Source organism: Pipistrellus hanaki (assembly GCF_964339955.1).
Source record: "Pipistrellus hanaki genome assembly, chromosome: 1".
Taxonomy (NCBI): domain Eukaryota; kingdom Metazoa; phylum Chordata; class Mammalia; order Chiroptera; family Vespertilionidae; genus Pipistrellus; species Pipistrellus hanaki.
The window spans coordinates 188932873-188950216 of NC_140503.1; the positions used below are offsets into that span (position 1 = coordinate 188932873).

The following is a 17344-nucleotide window of genomic DNA, read 5'->3' on the forward strand; positions in this document are numbered from 1 at the left end:
GGTAAATGTCACGGCAGAGCTTCTGTTTGTGGAGCCATCCTAGGAGGCCCTGAATCCTCCACTCTTCCTCAGGGCCCTTAGAGAACTCTCCCTTAAAGTGGTGGGGGGTGGGGTGGGGGTGGAGAATCAGCATTACAATCTTACCCCAATTGTGGTCAAGGACTTTGTAAACTTCTTTGATAAGGAGGCCACTTCATTGCACATTGCAGTAGTTAATCTGAAATTTAAAAAGAAAAGTGGTTTGAGGATTTTTAAATAAAGTAAAATAATTTAACCATCAAGACAATTACTGATACTAATACCATATTCTACTTAAAAGATTGGCACACAAGTTCGAAGGTGCTCTGTAGAAATGTTTTTCTCAATAATCTTCCATGATTCACAAGCACTGTTGACTCTAATCCTGGGTTTCTTCGCATGCTAATTAAGAATAATCATCTAATCCATTCAGGCCACACGAATAAAAACCACAGGCAGAAGAGCACCAGACTCAGGCTCCACATGTAAAGGCATTTAACACTCTTACCAAGTTTCTCCAGCTGTTTAGTCACTTGAAAATAATAATGAACATTCATTGAGGTACTAAGTTGAGTACTTTTGTAAAAATAACCTCATTTAACTCTCACAGTGACCTGATTGGTTACATTATTATTCCCATTTTATAGATGAAGAAACGGATGTTTAAGAAGGTTAAGTAACTTGCTTAGGAAAAGCAGCAGTAAGTGACAGAGCTGGGATTCAAACTCAGGCGTCGCAGATGATCCTGTAGAAGATGTTTTGAAGACTTACATCAAAACTCCAATTTTATTCCAGCCATTCCACTTCTAAGGCTTTACCCCAAGAAAATAACACGAGATGGGCACACACATTTCACTAAAGGAATGCGTCAGAACATTATAGATGATGACAATGGAAAACAGTCTAATTACCTAATAATGTCGGTAATTGTCTGATTTTTAAAAAATAATATATGTGACTTTTATGAATCGTGACTAAAATGCAATTAGAAAAATAATAACTCAAAGCTCAGAAAAGATCTAGTGCATTGAGTAGGAAGTAAACTTTGTTTTGAGAAGTAGGGGTCCTTGTCTAAGCTATGCATTCAGGTTTACTGAGCAACATTCATCCATCCCTCCACCCAAAACTGCTCTTCAGAAAGGGTGTTTTCATTAATGTTAACTTTTCCTATTTTGTCTTTTCCTCTTCCTTCCACACATTATAGTAATATTCTTTTCTAGGCATGTTAAGGGCAAGATTATACAGTTCTTATAATATCTTTGATTTTTGTGTGTTTAAATATGAAAATCTAGACTAGATGACAAATCATTAAAAAAGAAAAGAAAAGAAAAAAAAATGAGGCCTATCTTTACAAATGAGGGAAAATGTCACTAATATTGACTTTTTGAAAGGTCCTTCTACTAGAAATTTGCTCCTCAACCTACAATGCCAAATGCAGTAATAAGCAAAGACTAGTCAGCTAGCAAGGTGAATGAGTGAGGTGAGATATATGTATATATGCACCCATGTATTTTTGGAGGCTCTTATTTTGGCTTCTGTGTCTGTATAATAATGAGGTGGTGTTTGGACTTGTGCTAATTTTCTATAACACAATACAGAGTCATGTGCATAAAAGTTAATAGCTTATTTTTCCATTCCATAACAACTATACTAATGAATACTCCATACCAATTATTTTCTTGTATACAGAGTTACATATATATACATTTTTATTTCACTAGATGAACTGATAGTAACTTCTATTTATTGAAGAACATAACATATAACAGCACATACATGCATGCATGCAGTACAGTGAACTGGCTTACATTAGCAACTGCCATTGCCAGAATTCAGAATGGGAAGAGCTGGCATAAGTCCCTAGGAACAGTGGGGGTGTGTTTGCATATTTTTATGAAGATTGCTGACAAGTCACATTAAGGGGTCCTCTCAATATCTGTGTGGTATGTTGTGTAATTACCCTTACAGGTTGGTACTTCTAAGACTTGGGTCTATTAAAACAAATACTAGTACTTATTATACTTAGCTCTGAATTATTTAAGGTGTTTTCTCTTAAATCTCTTCATAGGTAATTCCTGAAATATCTAGTTAACTATTATATCTTTGCTGACATGGTTCACTTCTTAAGAGAGTCCTTATTCCTGAAGAGGACCACAAAAACTGGAATTAGCTGACTTGAAATAGGACTCTGTAGTACCTAGGGTGTGTGTGTGTGTGTGTGTGTGTGTGTGTGTGTGTGTGTGTGTGTTTGAATGGCACATGTATATAAAATTGGAAAAATAAGAGTATAAAATAACATTTACTTTATCAGCACTTTTGCTTGGTCCTGAGCTGATTTCTCCTCTTCTTGTCCATGAAGAATTAATTCTGCTACTTTGTGAAGCTGCTCGATACAGCGTGCTGTGACTTCTGCCAGACTTTCGATGGACAGCATGTAAACTTCCTAAAACAAGTGAATGCAAGTTAGAAAATTAACAACTGAGCAGATGCTTAACACACACACACACACACACTCCCCGCAATATTTAAAAAAATGTATATATAATGTTTTTTAAAAGAACCAAATATGAACAGAAACAGTTTACCCAAAGATTAATGGGCATGTCTAAGACTTTTCTGAGTGAAAATCTGCCCTAAAACCCAAGCCAGTTCCCAATGCCATGGCAAGTGTTAGTCACAGCTATGTCCCTCCAATGTTGGGTACTCTACAGGCAGGCACTCAAGAAGGCTTGCAAAAGGGCAGTTAAATGAATAGACCTCAATGGACATTTTTTCTCAGCGTGATCTAATTTTAAAAATTTCTTTTTCTAAAATTCAAATCCAATGTAAGATGAAGTTATCACAAACACATTTTTAAACATAGGCAGGATATAAATTATACACACATATTTATTTAACTATAGAATAAAAACTGTGCCAATAATTTTTTTCTTTTTTTGGAAAAAGCTTCAGTTGCCTCATTAGTTATGGAGCATAAAGACATTTTATGATTACAGATTTGCATATAAGATGGAATTTCACTCTCAAGCTAAACCAACTATGTCCTTAAAGATCATTCCCTCCCCCCTACCCCCGACCCCCTTTTAATTATAATTGTAGAGCTATGGAGAAAAGCTACAATACTTATGCTGAGTCATGAATTATCTTGAAGTTGAGCAATTTTGGTGTTTATTATACTAATACTCATAGTTCTATATAAAAATGAAATGGCTTTTCCTCACTTAAAATGAGGCCGGTAATAAAATTAGCATACTATTACTGCTCTTTAGGTGGACAATCTAAAACAGATTTACCTCGACTGTCTTAGTTCTCCTTTCTTGCTTTTCGCCCTCTTCAGGGTTTTCAGGTTTCTCTTCCTTTTCTTCCTTCTTAGTTTCCTCCTCTGTCTCTTCTGCCACATCTACCGGCACCACGGTCTGATCGTCTTCCACCCAGTCATGAGCTTTCTTCATGGCCTGAGAAGGCCCCAGCCAAAGCGAGACATTTATTGTGCAAATAGGAGGCTAAGATACTCCAATCTCCAGACTAGGATCCATTTGCCCTAAACTTTCAAGGCTGCTTCTCTGTGCATTTAAACAATGATGGGGCAATTCCCTGCGCTCCTTACAAACACCTGTTGTTGCTTTTGGGGTGACTATAACATAGGAAAAGGGGGCAGAATAGAAAGAAAGCATGGAGAGCCCTGAGCAGGGTGAAGGATGTTTTAAAAAGCGCCCTAAAATGGTACTCAGGTAAGAATAAAAGTGACGGTCACTTAGAAAGGGTGAGAGTATATTTTGCACTTTTTGTGACCAACGATAAAAAAAAAAATCACAGTACTTTTTAAATATATAGGTTAGACATTGAGCCGGGGTCATTGCTAAAGCAAATGTCCTCATCTGCTATGTCTCATGAACGTGAGAATGCATCATGCTGGGGAGATGAAAGATGGCTCTGCTCTCTCTGTGGAGGTCCCCTGGCCTCCGGGGGAGGAGAGAAGGGCCGTGGGAAAGACCTGGAGTGGCGCTGTGACAAGCCGAACTTCTCAAGAGTGCCTCAGAAATGATGGCTAGCCGAAACTGGTTTGGCTCAGTGGACAGAGCATCAATCTGTGGACTGAAAGGTCCCAGGTTCGATTCCGGTCAAGAGCATGTATAATACATTGGTTGTGGGCACATCACCAGTGCAGGAGGCAGCTGGCCGATGTTTTTAGCTCTCTATTCCTCTCCTTTCCTCTCTGTAAAAAAAATCAATAAAATGTATTTTTTTTAAAAAGAAATGATGGCTAAATTGAACAAGCATCAACCACCTTCCTTCTCTGTTAGTCCTTGCATTTAGGAAGGGAGCTTTTAGCTTTTACCATTAAAGTTTAAGCTGTTTGCTTAAGTGCCAGTTGTAGCCGAGCTCAGGCTAAACTTACTTCTCACCTTAAAGCGTACATGTCAAAGGTTAATATGTCAGAGTGTTGAATGTCAGGTCAATGGTAAGAAGATTTGGGGAGACAGAACCCAACAGCACTGTCCTTGGTGTGTCCTCTCTCAGGGACCCCGGGTTGCCTGACTGTGTACCTAAACCGGGAGGCCCTGGAGGCACCCGCTCTCCCGCCAGTGGCAGGAGCTGCTGGGAGATGAATGAGGCAATTTCCCACTTTGCTCAAAACACTGGCCTGTCAGCATCGATGACCTCTATCAGAGATAGAGAAATTACTCATCTCTCCCCCTCACTGCCTCCTTCTGCCCTTCCCTCGCCCTCCCGGATAAACAGGGGCCTGTGGCAGACCCTGGGTGCTAAAGAGAAGAAAGAGAGAACAAAAAGGGGGAGAGCAGGGAAAACGACATGGTTTTAAGTAACTCATGGCCAGTGGACTTGTTAGAAAAAACTCCGCAGCAAGACCTGGTACCAACTTCCAACACCGACTGTGGTCCCAGGAGGGGCACCCAGACTGTTGCCGCTTGAACATTCTCAGACAGGACGTGGCACCCGCATTCTAGGTGGGAGGGGGCACGGGGTCCCCTGGCCCATGTGCTTCTCTCTGCCTAATTCTGGCCTTGCTGCTCTGGTGGGGGAGGGGAGGTGGCGTTTGAAAAAGCCCTTGGCGATTCTGGAACCCTCTTCTCTGCCCTATGCTGAAGGTAACCTCTGCTCTGACATAAAATCCTTTTTTGAGGAGTGACTTGTTCAAGGTCATAAGGTAATTACTACTGATGCTGCATCTAAAACACAGGTCTAGCGTGTTCTCTACCATTGCATTTCATTATGTAGCCTCCTTGAATCTTTTTAAAAAATATATATATTTTTATTGATTTTTTTCACAGAGAGGGATAGAAAATTAGAAACATCAATGAGAGAGAATCATCGATTAGCTGCCTCTTGCACACCCCCCACTGGGGATGTGCCTGCAACCAAGGTACATGCCCTTGACCAGAATCAAGCCTGGGACCTTTCAGTCCGCAGGCCGACGCTCTATTCACTGAGCTAAACCAGTTTCGGCAGCTTCCTTGAATCTTAATTTCTGACCCTCCACCCATGTGTCATGTGGGCTGTGGGGTTTTTCCATTTCAGGTGGAGCTCTGGAATTTCATACCTGAGACCTTCTTCTAAAAAAAAAAACCCAAAAACTCAGACAGACGGTGCTGACCTTATTGAGTTTGTCAGGCGTGGCCGCAACATGTAATTCAAAGAGAAGCTCTGTGAGCATCCTCGCAAATTCTTCTCCCTTTTCCTCCGAGCCTAGAAATAGAAAATGACACAAGTAAGAAGCATGAATTATTTTTCATCGTTTTGAATGTGGCAGCTCCCCCCGCCCACAGCCTGCCCTCCAGCTGCCAGCAAAGATGAGTGTCGCCCACTTAGGAGATGGCAGGGAGGCAGCAGGCTGCTGCGGGGTGGGGGCTGCTGGAGACTCACAGCACTTGGTGGGCTGCCCCCTGGCTGGTCTGAAGGCAACTTGAGGGGAGGGTGGGAGGGACTTATCTGTCTCTAGGTGGTCAGTAGCTATTTGCTGAAAGAATGACGAGTGGCCTGCACCAACACTGCATCATGCCTAGCATTGCAACTCTGATGATACCCAGAGCCTCTTTGCGTCCACAGAGCCACAGTGCTGAGCAAGCCAAATTAGTCTCGATGGAGGAGGTGATGTCTGATCTGAGCCTTCAAGAGTGAGAAGGCAGACCTGGCTGGTGTGCTCAGTGGTTAGAAGATCTCAGGTTTGATTCCCTGTCAAGGACATGTACCTGGTTTGCAGGCTCATTTCTCAGCTCTGGTCAGGGTGTATGCAGGAGGCAATCAATTGATGTATCTCTCTCACATCAGTGTTTCTCTCTCTCTCTCACCCCCTCTCCCACTTCCATTTTATCCATAAAAAACAATAGGAAAATATCCTCTGGTGAAGATTAAAAAAAAAAAAAAAAAAGAATGAGAAGGCATCACACATGCACAAAGAAGAGTTTGGGGGTGGGGGTGAAAGGGAGAAAAGGAGAGGGAGAAAGAAACATGGAGGGAGAGAGATACATTTCATTATAAGCTGAGACTCCCTCTCCACTGGGTGGAGGTCTTGGTCTCACCCCCTGTAGGTAGGCAAACTAAGAGGGACAGAGGCACAGCTGAGCATCAACAAGGTCTCATCCCCCAGCTGCCCATTCGCCTCGTTCTGCAGGAGGCAGTGTGACAGGGCAGCAGGCGCCCTGCACCGGGCCTGGAAGGTACGGGCTCTACCCCAGCTCCAGCACCTGGCGGGTCTGTGACATGGGCCAGCCAAAGGGCTGCTCAGCTTCCAACTCTCCTCTGCAAATTTAGGGTAATAAAGCCACACATCTTCTCTTTCTTTCTTTTTTTCTTTTTCTTTTTTTTTTAAATATTTTTTTATTGATTTCAGAGAGGAAGGGAGTTGGGGAAAGAGAAACATCAATGATGAGAGATAATCATCTATCAGCTGCTTCCTGCACACCCGCTACTGGGGATTGAGCCCACAACCCAGGCACATGCCCTTGACTGGAATCGAACCTGGGACCCTTCAATCCGCAGGCCGATGCTCTATCCATTGAGCCAAACTGGACAGGGCCACACATCTTTTATTTCATAGTGTTGTAAGGACCAGATAAAATAACAGATGAAAAAGCATTTTATAAACACTGAAGTTTTATGTCACTATATTATTATGTGCTACAAAGACAGAACATAAGGAGATGAAGAATATTTGGGAGTGATCAACACTAACGTAGGAGACAAGTGCTTGGTGCAGCCCAGCTTTTAAATGTGCATTTATTCTGTATGACAGGAAAACACACCAATGCTTCTGCCAAACATGTTAAGAAAAAAATCGCACAAAAGTGGACAAAAACAGATAATTAAAAAAATGTTGCAACAAAGGATACTTATTACTGCAACTCTCGGTCTGAATATATGATGAAAAGACCTTCACCAAGGCAATAAAAATAGAAAATAGGCTTTTAAAATCTCTTCACAACAGTGGTAAACCTAATTAGAGATCTATGGTAGTGTGATAAAATTATATTCTGCTGGAAAAGCAAACATGCAGATCATAAGCTAACATTAGTCAATGCAAGGGAGCCTGATATTAAATTTATCTAACTATCACAGTATATATGGAGACTATCAAATAAATTATTTAGGTGTTAGAAAGTGGTTCCAAGAAAGGATATGATGAAAATGTTCTAGTTTATTCTCCAGTTTTGTTCTTAGATTGTCTGCTCGCCCTCACTCCCTCCCCCTCACTGATGAGTTGTAACACTCCATCATAATGGGATTGACTTAATAACAACCCTGCTATTCTTCCCTCCCGGTTTTTCTTCAAGTGTTCGAGTGACATTTCTATATTAAATTCGTTAAAATTAAGAGTGGTTTGATAACCTGGAGATGCCCTTTGGGAAAATGGACATACTGAACGGGAGATTACAGGGTTCTGTGACTTAAGGAGAGACATTTCTTAGCATGTTATTTAGAACTTTAATATTTTTTGTCATATTAAAAAAAATCTCAATTTACTGAAGCTCTCTCTACTTGGGACTGGGACACATCGTTTTCTATTTAACAATATTGAATCAAGTTTCCTCTCCAAGAAATAGCACTAGTTGGGAAAGCAATAACTGCCTTAACTTGCACTGGCAACAATATTTCTTTGAATGTTACAGGGAATTTGGGACCCCTTTTTTTTATCCTTTCTGAACGAACCCCTAATAGGACCAAAGTCTACCTCAGGCATCAATAAACTGAAGAGAGTCTGGACAGAGCAGCTCAGTGGTTGAGCATCGACCACATGAATCAGGAGTTCACGTTCCATTCCCAGGCACATGCCTGAGTGGCAGGTTTGATCCCCAGTGCAGGGCATGCAGGAGGCAGCAGATTGGTGATTCTCTCTCATCATTTGATGTTTCAATACCTCTCCCTCTCTAAAACCAATACAAATATATATATATATATATATATATATATATATATATATATATATATATATATATATATATGAAATAGCCTGGCTATTTATGGTGACTATTACTCTGGAAAAGCTCATCTTGAGTCCAGCATGCTAACTGGAGTCTTCACTTCTTCATTGTTAACCCCAAGACAAGGCCATCACCCTTTGTGACTTTAGAGAAACACACAAATGCTCAAACACATAATTCTCCAACAGTCTCTTTGCAACAGGCCTCTTCCCAGGTTTTAGTATAATTGATTCTTCTATTTTGATGCAATGAGCCTGGAGCTCATTAAACTGGAGGCACGCCAGGTCACTTGGTGGGGCTAACGCAGGAGATGGTATTTAAATGACAGTTTGCAAAAGCTGAGAATAATTTTGCCCCGAGCACCGAGGCTGAAGTGTTGGAGCGCTGGTGTTCAAGCTCTGATTAAAGGGCCGTGGCACACCTGGGCACGAAGCATTTCCGAGACTTGACGGAATGAAAGCACGTTACCATACTCTATATGTGGGTGACACCAACGGCAACCATAAATAAGAGCTACACTTACTGCACCGTTATTATTTTCTTGGCATTGTGTTAGCACTTTAAATAATAATCACAGCTAGCATTTTTGAGCGGTTCTGGGTGCCAGGCACTGTCATATATGTTCTTACATATATTATCTAATTTGATCCTACAATAGCCCTTGAAAATGTGAGTTATTGTCTCCACTTTACAGGTGAGATACTGAGTGTCAGAAAGCTTACACAGCTTGTTCGAGGCCATATAGCGTGTAAATGGTGAACATATGTCCACTGGGACCCTTCAGACGGTCCTAGAAGCCAGCCCTGTCTTGTCCAAGGTTGCTCAACCTTTTTAGCATAACTTATATGAACTCTGTGGTTGTAGTGCTTAGTGCTGACATCGGAAAGAAATCCCTGTCCATGTACACAGCAAATGTTTTACTATATTCTGCTCCCAAACAGATTGTTAAGTGTGTCTACCTTTGAAAGCATTTCCTCCCCCTCTCAAGGTCGCCTTGCTTCTCACAAAATAGGTCCTCCTGTCCCGGGGTCATGCCAGTGTTGGGAGAGCGCACCCGGCTCAGTTCAGCGATTGACAACCTGACACACAACACTCCAGCATGGGCCTTTGTGTAAACTGCACCGTGAGCTGGATTGTAGGCTACTTACAAATACATCCTAACTTCTACATGCATACATGAAAAGGGAAAAGAAAACTATGAAAAGAAATCCATTAAAATACCTGCCCATCATCAATATCAACTACATTCAACAGCTTCTACATACAGAAAAAAAAAAAAAATTAGGCATCGGAGCACACACTCTCGCCATCAGGGCCCTGTTTAGTGCTTCGTCTTCCTAGTTCACTTGGCCACACCCGTTCATGGTGTGCCCGAGATGTGCTGGGGACTGTGATGGAGAAATAAAGATGCCTCCATCAGGAGTTCCCGCCCCGCACAAAGAGGATTATAGATTGATGGGACTGGCTCCTTGTTTTGGAAGTGGGAGGGAGGAGCACTGGGTTAAATAATTCCACCCTGCTCAAATGGATGTGCTTATTAATAGCAGTGTCATAAGGGTTATACCAACAGCCCGACATGCTATTAACTAGTTATTTTCCATTACCTTGTTCCTCTTGATTCTCTTCATTCTCTAACTCTTTGGCTGCAAAGATGTCTTTAATGGAAATTAGGTCATTTTTTAAGAGTTCCAGCTTCTCTCCATCAAATGATGCTAAAAATGACTGAACCTGCAAAAAGAAATAGGTCAGCATAACTGTCACCCTTTCTTCTCCTTAATAACATTCACGTACAGTCTTGCCCAGGTCTCCCGGGACCGAGCTGAGTCCTGGCGTGGGGTGATGTAGACTTTGGTAAGGTTGAATGAACTGCCTATTCACTGTGCCACTTTGAGTCCATTACGTAAGCTCCCTCGGCCTCAGTTTTTAAAATTTCACAGTGAGACCCACACTTCTGTGATTGATGTGCGGTAAACGAGAGGACGAATGTGAAGGGCATGGCACCGGCGCCCACAGCAGGCCATTGAATGAATGCAGGCAGGAGCTCCTGGGGGACAGTCCTTACAAACACGCTTCGGTGTCAACCCTAGAGTCAAATATCAGCTCCTCAACTTCATAATCACGTGACCTTGGGCAATTTAACCTTTCTATGCCTCAGCTCCAAATGGTTGGTATCTTTCAAACGGGGACTAAAAGCATCTACCTTATAAGGTTGATCTTACTCATCCAGGGGAAATGATGAACAACATAGACTGATGAGCAAAAAACAGGCCCGGGAAGCATCAATCAGACTGTCAAACCTCGGAGGGAAGGTAGGGGAGGGTGGGGATAAAGGGGAGAGATCAACCAAAGGACTTGTGTGCATGCATATAAGCCAAACCAGTGGTCATGGACAACAGGGGGGTAGAACATGCATGGGGAGGGGTTTAGGATGGGAATGGAGGGATACACACACACACACACACACACACACACACACACGGGTTATTGTACTGGAGTTGCAAAAATGCACAAAACACAGTTTTCTTCTCAGAGATCTTGTAGTCCAGGAGAGGGAGCCCAAGATAACCTATAAACTGTGATGGTGCCAGTGGGTGTCAGTGGGGGCACCAGCGAGGGAGCTGCCCATCCCCCAGGGGAGGCGAGAGGGTGGCTGAGGTCTGGTGTCCTCCCTGAACTGCCGTTCTCCCTGCCCGTTGTCTTCAGCTTCCCTCTCTGAAAGGATCATTTGTAAACACTTAAAAGTTATGCCGAAACCGGTTTGGCTCAGTGAATAGAGCGTCGGTCTGCGGACTGAAGGGTCCCAGGTTCGATTCCGGTCAAGGGCATGTACCTCGGTTGCGGGCACATCCCCGGTAGGGGTTGTGTATGAGGCAGCTGGTCGATGTTTCTAGCTCTCTATCCCTTTCCCTTCCTCTCTGTAAAAATTAAAATATATTTAAAAAAAAATTAGTTGTACCGACGGCCAGTCATCTCTGCGAGTCTGAACATTGATTTCCATTTCCGAGCTGGCCGAAGGGCATGGTTCTCGCCCTGTGAAGTACGACCGTACAGCATAAGGCTTTTAACTTTTCATTCTGCGGGGCCAACCCTCGCTCTGGAGGGAGAGCCAGCAGAGGAATCGCCATGCCCTTTAGAATGTGCTTTAATATTCACGATGGCAGTAGATTCGCACATCAGGATAAGTGAGGGAGTTAGAGAGGCACCGGGATGCCAGCACACCAATTTCCTAAGCGTTGCTAATGCAGCTAGCGCCGAAGCTCTGAGCAGAGGCCCGGCGGGAAGTCATCAACACAAAACCCATTAGCCTAGCCGGGGGCAGCAGGTGAAAGCAAATGCCCGCTGCAGAGGCTGCCACCCCCTCCCTTTCCCCTGGACCGACCGCCTCTGTCCAACTCTCTCCTGCGCCTCACACTCTCAGGTTTAGGTCTCAGGGTCCTAGATGTGCCCACGTCAAATTCCGATGGTTCAGACATATTTTCTAAACAGCAGCTGTCTGTGAGTAGAAATAAAGGTAATGGAATAAGTGTGTGACAGCACAACCCTTAGTGAAAATGTACACACACGTGGAACATTTTGGTTTCCCCGTGGCCTCTGGCGGGGAGCCATCCCCCTGCAGTGACTGCAGTGGGGCTTTCTGCTCAGGGCACGTCTGGGAACGGTTCTTTTAAGCAAAGGACTCATTTGTCTGCATCTGTCTACTACAGAATCTCTTTTGCCTCCTTCTAGTTCGTTCCCTTATGCAAGGCAAGGTGCACTGAATCTTTATTTCAATCCAATAATGAATAATTAATGATGCATGCCTTGATAACTATTTGTGGAATGCTGACTGTGTGCCCGGTACTGTTCTTAAGTGCTGTCGGAACACAAGGACAGACAGTCTGCCTTAAAAACCTTTTCCCCAAAAGGGGGCGTGGGGTACCATTTTGAAGATCCTTGTTTACTCTTTTTTATTGAATATTGAGTATAATGGCAATGCAAGTATCAGTGTTTCCTTAAGATTTATAGGTCACACCACATGCCAACTGCCATCCTAGGACCAATCTGGTAGATACTAATGCTCAGATATTTCCCTATGCCTTGTCTCAGTTTAGCCAATGGAATGTTAGCAGAGGAGGCAGAAACCATGTCTGGGATAAAGCTTTTAAAAAATGGGAGTGCGTGCCGAAACCGGTTTGGCTTAGTGGATAGAGCGTCGGCCTGGGGACTGAAGGGTCCGGGGTTCGATTCCAGTCAAGGGCATGTACCTTGATTGTAGGCACATCCCCAGTAGGGGGTGTGCAAAAGATGGCTGATCAATGTTTCTCTCTCATCAATATTTCTGACTTTCTATCCCTCTCCCTTCCTCTCTGTAAAAAATCGATAATATATATATATATATATATATATATATATATATATATATATATATGTAAATGGGAGTGCCCACTCTTAAGCTGAGGGATTGAGAAGACACTCAGGGGTCCTCAAACTTTTTAAAGTGGGGGCCAGATCACGGTCCCTCAGAGAGCTGGAGGGCCGGACTATATGAACTACTAATTCCTACTGTAACACCTCGGCTGCGCTCACTGCCCAAAAAACCTGGCGGGCCGGATCAGACTCCTCTGCGGGCCGCATGTGGCCCGCGGGGCCGTAGTTTGAAGACCCCTGCAAGCCAGTACTTTAGATTGAACACAGGGGAGTCCGGAGGGCAAAAGGATAGGCTGGCCAGCGCCCATATGCCCCCTTCTGGACCGCCCTCCTCCAGGGGACTCTCCACATTCCCTTTGGCCTGCGGGAACCTCTTCCCCAGGCCGTGCTCCTCACCGAGGGACCGGCTACTGGAGAGTGCACTTCCGGGCCCAGGGTGACAGAGAGGTGGCTGTGTGCAGGGTGTGCTGGAACTTGAACTAAGTCATCATTACCTGTGCACGTGAGGCTCTCTGAGGTGGCAGACAGCTGGAGATGAAGGGAGGAGAGCAGGCAGGAGGGTGGTGTGGAAATTGGAGGAGTTCTGAGAAGTCTAAACGGGAACCTGGCCTTCCAGGCCATTAGACAGTGTATGTGTCAAGGATGGGATGGCGGAGTATATTTTCTTCAGCAGCCTGTTTCCAAAAGCGCTTTTACTCTTAAATATTTGGTATGTGTAGGGTTGCCAGATAAAATATAGGCCAGTTAGTTAAATTTGAATTCTGGATAAACAACGAATATTTTTGTAGTATAAATGTTATGTCCCAAATGTTGCACAGGACATATTTATGCTTAAAAAAAAAAAAAAAGCATTCATTGCTTTTCTAAAGTTAAATTTAACTAGTCATCCTGTATTTTTGTTGTTGTTGTTGTTGTTCAAACTGACAACCCCAGCGTCAGTCTCCATCTTCATTCTTGCCAGAGGCCTGTGAGCATGAGGATGGGCCTAGTGGAGGCACAAGATGGGCAGAGCCTGGCTCCTGGATCCCTACATGCAGGAAAGCTTCCCGTCAATCAGGCACCCCCATCAGGGACTGTTACAGGAGGGAGGATAATGGATTCGACCCATAACATTTTAGGACTGTTTATTATAGCACCCAGTAAGTAACATCACTAAGCCAAGAAAAGGTCTATACTCCTTACTATGAAAACTGCAAAAATCTCCGGGTTGGGGAAGGAAAGCTGCGTTTGAGGGAGCAGTGTGCACACAGAGGGAAATGCCTCCCTCCAGGGACCTCACCGCCCTCCCAGCAACGGCAGTTCTTCGGGGCTTTCTCTTTCCTAGGGACCTGGGACCTGCGGCTGTTCCACGGCTGGGACCCGCGGTGGAACCAGCCAGGGTGAAATCTCTCCAGCTACCACCATGACAGCTCCGAGGGGTCATGCTCCCCTTAATGTTTTTAGCATTAATAACAAATACATGAGAATTCATATAAAAATAAAATGTCATCAACATTACAGATGACCTATACACATATATGTATACAATAAAATGGCAGCTAACATTTACTGAGTGCTTATTATGAATAAGGCATGCTGAGACTGACTTCACATGGATTACCTCAATTATTTTACTAACCCTGTGAAATAGGTTTTCATTCCCTTTCCCATTTCATAGCTAAGGAGACTGAGGTAAGAGGGGTCTAAAACCATACAGCTACTGAGTTATATCTGATCACATAATATCTGACCCCAAACAGCTTTGTAGGGAAAACTCTGCTTCCTTCTCTAACGCACCCCTTCTCAAATCATCGGATTCTGCTCTATGGGAGTCATTTTATAACTCACTAAATTGTAGATAGCTGCTAGAAGCACAAAAGTGATTCTTGACTACAGATATGTGAGCGCATTTTGCTCAGTGGAGAGACAACCTCCTCTGCAAAAACCAGGTTTGTGTCCATTTGCACATTCATTTCAAAATGATTTTACTCCGTATAAATCTGTGCTCCTTGGGCTCTTCCTTTTGACTCAGTTATAATAGTTGTTCGGTTCCTTCATTTAATTAATGAGAGAAATAAATGGTTTAATTCATGTTCATTTCATATCTCATGATTTTGCCTTTAAAAAGATTATCTGTTAGCAGTTTAACCAGAAGACTGTCCCTGATGGCTCCTGGGTAACTGAAAAGGACATAAACACAGATAGTAACTTGTAACTCAATCATCCTGTGGGTGAGGAGTAGGGATGTGTGTTTCCATCTTGTTTGGTCCTTGGTTGCCTGCTCTGTGGCGGATGTCATCTTCCCCTGACTAGATAGGAAGGATGCCTCAATCTTCTCAAAGTCCAAACGTGAAATGAGAAGGCCTAGATTCCAAACCTCTTCTCCATTCGGAGGCTCACCTCCATGTTCAGCTTCCTGTCTGAGCACCCGCCTCTCCCCAGTGAGTGGCCCACAGCTCCTCCTAAACCATAGCCCCTCATGCGAGGTCCAAAGGGCATTGCCTTAGGGTCTCCCCTGGAAAAGTACCCTAGAATACAGGCAAGCTGACATCCACACAGAAGAGCCATACATACAATTACATAAGTTAACAGTTTTGACGGAAGATGCTTTGATTTGGGGTGATGGGCACACAGTATAGTATACAGATCTCGTATCATAGAAATGTACACCTGAAACCTATATGTTCCTATTAACCAATGTCACCCTGATAAATTTAATAAAAAATAAATAAAATAAAATGAAGTGCTTAGAATGGTGACTATATAAGTGCCAATATAAGTGTTTGCTAACTAAAGATACATATATATATATATATATATATATATATATATATATATATATATACACACACACACACACACCATGTAGATCCTTTAGAAAAGAAATCACACCCTGCTTATTTTTGCTCTTCATGTTTTGTTTTTGTTAATCCTCACCCTAGGATATTTTTCCATTGACTTTTAGAAACAGTGGAAGCGGGTGGGAGCGGCAGAGAGAGAGAAATATAGATGTGAGACACATTGATGGGTTGCCTCTTGCACGTACTTCAACCAGGGCCGGGGGTCAAGCCTACAACCAAGGTACATGCCCTTGACCAGCACTGTGTCCACTGAGACAAACTGGCTAGGGCGATGTTTTATTTCTTGGAATCACAGCGCGGGAATGTGAACATGCAGGGCTGCTAGGTGGCCTCTAGGAGCATTCCCAAATAGAACTGTAACCACCAATAAGATACTCCCGCACATTGTACCCAGGCAATCTAACAAATGGGTGATTAAACATAGAACCCATAAAACTAAATGTATTAAGACTCCACAGTCTGGAACCAACATCAGCCGCTTTGTTTTCACTGGGTGGGAAGGAAGATGGGCTTCGGAGGGCGTCTTTGATCTGGGTTCTATGTCAGCAAAGAGAGGTGCAGGGCCAGGAGAATGACGGCCAAGCTTCGGAGCAGCCTGTGGCACCAGTAGGTCTGACTAGTGATGACTCCGACTGTGCTGGCCCTCTTGGGCATGGGGAGGAGTGATAGCTTGGCACAGGACAGAGAGGGAATAATATGGAGTATGGGGGGGGGGGAGCGGTTGTAGGCTGTTCAGTATTTGTGACCTTGGCACAATAATAAAGAGGTGCTTTAACGGCAGATTTCCCGGTTTCTTTCCTATTTAAGAAAACACGTTGATGAACGTGCCATTTTGAATGATCGGTGCAGACATACCTTGCTTTCGCTTTCATTGGATAGGATTTCCAGAGCTTCCAGGTGTGACAAACCTTGGTACTCGTCAAACAGCATCCCATAGTGTGCAGTCCTCTCGGCCGTCACCTGCTGCGCCAGTCTCTGCTTCTCCTTCTCCTTGGCCTCCCTTAGCATCTGCAAAAACACGCAATATCTGTACACTCACTGTGTGCTGCAATATCCGTACACTCACTGTGTGCCCAGAAGCCCCGCTTCCTGCTTAAGACGAAGGGGAGATGAGGGCTGACTCTGCATTTGTAAAGAGTATATTTTAGTCACTTTGAAATTCTTTTTTTTTTTTTTAAATGGATGGTTTGATGAATTCTACTGACAATTTTTACACAATATTCCACTTTGAATTTTACATGTTCATTATGTACACAACAAAACAAAGGAAAAATTCTATGCCCTCGTATAGGACTGGAAAGAGGCACAACAGAAGTTCAACAGTGGTTTCCACAGATGAGTTTTCTGTGTGATTAAATTCTCTACAATGTCAACATTTTTTATAATGAGCAAATGTGTGTGCACTAGAAAAGTTTAATCTACTGTGACAGGATTAACTATGATGGCTGCACTTAGGCACACTTCAAAGCAGAAACTAACTGACCTGATTTTATCTGAGTCACATTATTTAAAAATTTGTGTATGTAGCCAAAACCGGTTTGGCTCAATGGATATAGAGTCGGCTTGGGGACTGAAGGGTCCCGGGTTCGATTCGGTCAAGGGCATATACCTTGGTTGCGGGCATATCCCCAGTAGGAG

General features: G+C 43.5%; 1 protein-coding gene and 1 long non-coding RNA gene across 3 annotated transcripts in view; both read right to left on the reverse strand.

Moving 5' to 3' along the window:
- The window catches only part of LOC311631384, a 134307-nt gene that overhangs the window by 6617 nt on the left and 110346 nt on the right, over positions 1 to 17344 (reverse strand). The window lies entirely within an intron of this gene.
- FAM114A1 (family with sequence similarity 114 member A1) overlaps positions 1 to 17344 on the reverse strand; it is a 60233-nt gene that overhangs the window by 6617 nt on the left and 36272 nt on the right. For both annotated transcript variants that reach the window (XM_084901066.1, XM_084901067.1), the window contains 6 exons: positions 16562 to 16714; positions 10064 to 10187; positions 5636 to 5727; positions 3312 to 3473; positions 2322 to 2461; positions 145 to 217 (listed from right to left, as the gene is read on the reverse strand). In XM_084901066.1, coding sequence (XP_084757192.1) covers positions 145 to 217; positions 2322 to 2461; positions 3312 to 3473; positions 5636 to 5727; positions 10064 to 10187; positions 16562 to 16714 — 744 coding nt within the window. The remainder of the gene's footprint in view (positions 1 to 144; positions 218 to 2321; positions 2462 to 3311; positions 3474 to 5635; positions 5728 to 10063; positions 10188 to 16561; positions 16715 to 17344) is intronic.